This window comes from Hevea brasiliensis, chromosome 6 (genome assembly GCF_030052815.1).
Source record: "Hevea brasiliensis isolate MT/VB/25A 57/8 chromosome 6, ASM3005281v1, whole genome shotgun sequence".
In the NCBI taxonomy this organism is placed as follows: Eukaryota; Viridiplantae; Streptophyta; class Magnoliopsida; order Malpighiales; family Euphorbiaceae; genus Hevea; species Hevea brasiliensis.
This window is the reverse complement of record NC_079498.1, coordinates 2,786,335-2,792,334: the sequence shown is the minus strand read 5'-3', so window position 1 is coordinate 2,792,334 and position 6,000 is coordinate 2,786,335. Positions and strand designations below refer to the sequence as shown.

At 32.4% G+C, this 6,000-nt stretch overlaps 1 protein-coding gene across 2 annotated transcripts; it reads left to right on the top strand.

Annotated features, from left to right (window-relative positions):
- The first annotated feature begins 1,150 nt into the window (after positions 1-1,150).
- Positions 1,151-4,240, top strand: LOC110659131 (shugoshin-1). Of its 2 annotated transcripts, none has more exons than XM_021816993.2 (9): positions 1,151-1,799; positions 1,981-2,018; positions 2,511-2,640; positions 2,718-2,741; positions 2,830-2,898; positions 3,183-3,221; positions 3,298-3,394; positions 3,488-3,548; positions 3,765-4,240. In XM_021816993.2, exons 1-9 carry the CDS (start codon positions 1,635-1,637, stop codon positions 4,090-4,092), a joined length of 951 nt encoding a protein of 316 aa, XP_021672685.2. In that variant the 5' UTR covers positions 1,151-1,634; the 3' UTR covers positions 4,093-4,240. The 2 variants fall into 2 exon arrangements, with proteins under 2 accessions (XP_021672685.2, XP_021672686.2); XM_021816994.2 differs by having other exon boundaries at positions 1,152-1,799; positions 2,511-2,619.
- The last annotated feature ends 1,760 nt before the right edge of the window (positions 4,241-6,000 follow it).

Genomic DNA, 6,000 nt, shown 5'->3' with positions numbered 1-6,000 from the left:
TTTTTTTTTCCTTCACAATGTAAAACTTAGTTTTAAAAATCTTAATGAAAAAAAAAATTGCCCCTTCAGTACTTACTCAGATGGTTGAATGATAGATGCAAATTCCCTTTCAATTGTCATGCTTTATGAAAAGGATCCCTTCATATATTGGCTGATATATTTCTTGTTAGCTCTGTGCAGTTATCCATTTCATAAATGTGAACAAATTTCTGCAGAAGAAATCACTCTGTAATAGCGATAGATACAAATTAAAATGAGAATTTCAAACAAAAGTAATGAAAATGTATATGCTACCTTGATGTGTGCCTAACTCTGCTCATATATCTGACCAGCAGCAGTACATGCATGTTCTTCCACATCTGCAGCTTGCCAGCATCTATCTGTTGCTGCTCTGATGAAAGTGTTCGATTGCAGGCAGACCATTAGGTTCATGAGACAAAAGAAAAAGGCATAAAAAATTTTCTATCATATACATGAAACACATGTATGATTGTATTATTATTTTGATCTGAACTGATGAATGTAATTAAAAGGTGCACAAAATTGGCCAATGATAGTTGCATTTTTAAGGGTTCTAGTGGAATTAATTATATTTTTTAAACCCAATTTCTCCAAGTTTTGTGGCACATAAACAATTTTTGGCCTTGTGGTTGGTGAACAACTCTTCATGGTCGGATCAATAATGGATGGTATTCATCCTTTTTCTTAAGATTCTTTTGTGCCAACGTCTATTTAATGCTGAGGATTTAGGGCTATGATTGAACATAGTGATTGATTGCTTTAGAGAATGTGCTCTACATAGTTGAATATAATCTTATGCGGGCTTGCTTTCATTATTTACTCTTTCTCTTCTTAAATCCTGAGAGATGGACAGGATGAAAGATACCAACTTGTTGATTTTTCAGAGTTGGGTGGTTTGGCTTACATGGGAGGGGATAGAGTCCATCATCTCAACCATTCATGATCTGAAACTATTGCAGTTGCTTATTTCAAGCAATTCTTTTTTGGGTAGAAAACTAGAAATTATAAGAAAAGCTAATAACTGGAGACCATCTAAATCATATTAATTAGTTAGGTAGGAGACCTTGTGGAGCCATAATTTTTGAAGAAAAAGAAAAGGAAAAAAAAAAAAAAGAAGAAAGGAGGTTCGGAAGCATCTGGGAAATTTAGCTTCGGAAAGCCGCTAAGAGCTCCAACCTTCACTCCTTATCCTCTTTGCCTTTGCTTTCTCTCTTTAGCCCTTTTTTCTTTTTCATTTTCATTTTTTCCCCTTTACTTCCCTCCAATCTTTCTCTCAGTTTCTTTGAATCAAATCTTCATTTCACATTCTAATTTATCAAAGATTTCGTCATTTCAGCAATTCCTCTTTGCTTCAGTTTGAATTATATGTTGTCGAATCCTTTAGCCTTCTTTTGTCCCTCCATTGTCTTGTTTTATGAACTTTTTGTGTCTTTTAAATTTTCTGCAAACCCTGAAAGCAAAGCCTTTTATGAACCCGTATTCCGTTCTTGCTAGTATTTTGATTTTCGTCTCTAGGTAACCTTCACTTTTGCAGAATTATAGATTCTTGAATTGAACTGGTTTTGGAGTTCAACAAAATTATCCGTTAGGAGGGTTTAGATAGATATATAATCATGAAAGGTGAAAGAATGGTGAAGAGATCATCATTTGGAAGAATAGTAAGGAAAAGGCTATCTGACATTACCAACTCTCAGTCCCAACACAAATTGGTTAGCCTCGAGGAAAAGCAGCCTCCAATTCCTAACTCCACAGATGACTTGATTAATCTGCTTCTTAAGGTGCGTGGTTTTTTTTTTCTCAAAATAAATTGCATGGGATTATTTTAGCTTGCTAGAATTCTAACTATATTATCTCACTTTCATTGACATTGTTTCAAATGTATATTCTTCATCTATGTAACAAGAATTTCTTGTCCCTGTGATGTGGGTTGCTTTGGCTTATAAGGGTTTTTTTTAACAGGAGAAAGCAGCTCTAATGCAGCTTATTGAGGAGAGAAAGTATCCTTTGATTACTCATTTCCTTCTCTTTGTTCCTTACTTGGTTGTTAAAGAAAAAATTGAATTAAAATTTTGTTTCTTCTTTTATTTATTTATTTTGGATGGATTTTTAAGTGGTCCTAAAATTCCCAATACTACCGGCTATGTTATATTATAGTGAGTGTTGGGCAATGAAAGAGTCGTATGCATCTAAGATAAGATGAGAATGTTAAGGTGGAAGAATGGTCATACTAGGCTAGATAAAGTGAGTATTAAAGAAAAGGTAGAAGTGGTGCCAATTGAAATAAGTTGAGAGAAGGGAGATTGAGATGGTTTGGTAAGACAGCATGACCTAGAAGTATTACACATTTCTGAGGATTTAACCCAAAATCGTTTAGAGTGGAGAAAGCGAATTCATATAGCCGATCCCAAATCTTTGACATAAAGGCTTAATTGAGTTGAGTTGAGTATTTTGGATGGATTTTTGGATTTTTCTTAATTTAGATTGAACAGTAAAATCATAGCATTGAGTGATAACCGACTGAGGAATCTGCGAATGCATTATCAGAAACTGCAGCTGCAGAACTGGAATCTTGCTCAATCAAACAGCCAGATGTTAGCAGTCAGTTTCTCCTTGTTCATTGTAACATTCAAAGCTAATCTTATTTCTAGAGTAATTTGTTTCTCAGTGATACTGACTGTATTCTGTTGGTATTACAGGAGCTTAATTTAGGAAGAGAAAAAGTAATGTTCCAAATCCCAACTGCATGCTAGATCAGTACTAGTCTTTTATTTTATGTCCAAACTCAAGAAATTGATATCATTGTTTCAGCTGAAGGCACTTCAACATGAAGTTGTATGCAAGGATGCCTTACTTAAAGCAAAGAATTTGGAGCAAGCGGTTGGTTTGAGTTTCCATTCTTTGATCTATTTTAATTTATCACCTATTCTGAAGTGTTCATACGCAAAAATAGACCTAGAATTACCATATCACTATATGGTTTAGAATGGAATTCTTGTCTTTAGGCTTCAGGAAATTCAGTACCTTCAGCAAAATGCAACATCTGAGAGCATTACAATTCCATTTGCTGATTGAAGAGGAAAATATATGTTAGAGTTGGACATTAAAGAACACTGAAATATGCTACCTAAAAGTAATTTTAATCAATTAGTCTTGTTATGCAGGGAAAAGCAGATATTAAATATCAAAGCACTGGCTTCCAGGTGAGTCTCCACATGTCTGTTAGAGCCATTAATAGTTTTGAACTTTTTTGAACTCTTTGTACTGTGTTGGTTCAAGGAAGTGGAGAAGAATATGGAAGGACAATGCTTAAACAAAGCTAATAACAACAGGAAGCCTGGTAGTCGCATCAGAAGGCATACAGCAAGAAGTCGATGTAATCATTTTGATCTAAAATGGCTCATCTGAATATCCTTCTTTGCTTCTTGGTAATGGTTACTGACATAAGGTATTTTCAAATTACTTGCAGCTATGGGCCCTTCCACTACGTCTAAACAAGGCCTGGAAAAAGAGAAGCTTGAAAACAAAAAGTGAGTATCTAGGTTTCAGCACAAAAAATGCTTCTTTCTTGTACTTGTGAGCTTCGATTTGGTTTGAGTTCACACCATTTACCTGCCAGTGGGTTGATACTTTGCAATGTCTGATTGGAAAACTTCTCCAGGATTCCTGTCTGCACCCATACAACTGTTAGCTATTATTATCAATCTAAGAAATAATTGTTCAAATATGCATTTTCATCTGTGCAGGCGATGTTTGAGAAGGCAATCTGCTAGGTTCAAATCCCACGAAAGAGAGCCTATGCAGAACTTGTTCGAGATTGAAGATGCTAAATTTCCAATCACTCGGCCACTTGATAGTCCAATGCAGGAAGATGGTCTGATAACTCAATCTGGTTCATCTGTTGTAAAGGAAGAAACATTTGAGCCAGGAAATGAAGCACATGTAGCACAAAGATCTTCACTCGGCAGACCAGTTCGCAGAGCAGTATCTTCACTCGGCAGACCAGTTCGCAGAGCAGTTGAGAAGGTGCAATCCTATAAAGAAGTTCCCCTTAATACCAAAATGCGCAGGTAAGAATGAGCATGTTCTACCATTGAGTTCCCACATTTGTCATTGTAAGCTATAACTAATGTTTGTGTTCTTCTGCATATTTAACTGGTGAGAGTGCTGTTGTGCCATTGTAAGTTTAACAATTGTTGTAATGTAAAAGGGGTTTCAATGATCATAGTTCAAAATCCTTAACAGAACAACAGTTCATAGTTCATGACTAACCCCAAATGTTCAAAATCTGATTGGGCCAAAAGATTACATCAGGAAGCCCATGCAAGTCCCTAATAGAAAACCCAATGCTCAGTTCCAGAGCCAAACTGCCCATCAAATTAATCCTGTTGTTTCCTCTTTTTGTTGCTTCATTTTGAAGGAAACAAAAGAAGAAAGGAAAATCAAGAACAGAATAGTTAAAATTGACTAAGCAATTAGAGTTGGATCAATTAGTACACCAAAAAATAATTATCAGTATGAATTTAAAGTCCATAGTTGAAATCCTTGTACCAAAAAAAAAAAAAAAAAAGAAATAAAATAATGTATAGATAATGTATGTTCATCCAATCCAAAATTTTCAAAGTTTGTATTTCTACAACACCATCAATGTCTTATCATTAGTGGGTAATGACCAAATTGCAGAGTAAAGTGAGAAATTCAAGCTTAATAGTCAAGACTACAAGTCTTCATTGGTCTCCATTTCACCAAAATTCTTCATATAACTAACTTTTTTTTACATCACTTCAGCTATCAAAATTGTTCACAGTAAACAAACCGTGTGGGTCCTTTAATAAAAAAAAAAAAAAAGCTTTTTATTTCTTTATTAATTTAATTTCAATTAATATTTAAATTCGAGACTAAAAATCAATTAATTATTTTTTTAATCTAAAATTGGAAATTTTATTAATGTTGGGAGGATTATAAGAGGTGGGATAAGGCCCAAGTCCATCTACAAATTTGAGATTGCAATATAAATTTCAAAAATAACCAATCATAAACCTAATCTTTATTTTAAAAAAATAATTATTTTTGAAAACAAATTATTAAAATATTTTAATATCTTATATATTTTTATCTATGATGAATTTTATATGACTCATTAATTCGATTTAAGCTTGAGCGATGATTTAGTTATAGTGTTAAATTAAGTATATATATTTATATGACATGTATATTTTTATATTTTAATAAAATTATTAAAATTTATAAAATAAAAATAATTTAATATTTTTAAAATAAAAAATATTCTAAGGAAGATCTTTAAAAATAATTTAACTTTTTCAAATAAAAAAATATTTATATTATTTTTTAAATATCTTAAATATAAAAAATAATAAAAAATATTTTTTAAAAAAGCGAAATATGGAAAAGAAATTGGGATCGTAACTGATTTTAAATTTTCAATATTGTCACTCTCCCGAACTTTTAAATGCGTCTCCCAAATCCCAAGATAACAAGCAAATATCACTTTCATTGAGATAAAAGAAATGACATTGGGCCACGTGGCAAAAGCCAACTAACATTAACTACTAAAGCAACCCCCTCACATGCTTAGAGCGAAATACGACAAAATGGCCGTCGTTTTATTAGACTTTGAGACCCATAACCGCGTTAAGTGATCATGGACTATTAACACCTTTTATTTGTGCTTTCTTTCTTTAAATTAAGAAAAAAAAAAAAGCCTATATTAACCTAATCAAATTTCTATAATGAAATTCTGATGTGTAGGAAACCTACATTGAAAAAAATATAGTATAAATAATTAAATTATAATATTAAATTAATTAATAAAGTAAACCTTATAAATATTATTAATTTTCTCATGACTACTTTCACAGATTCTAATACAAATGAAATCCCTCAAAAAATTATAAAAAACGAGACATATTCTGACCAAACTTCATAAATAAGATCTTATACTTATTTAAGTATTGCATCTTA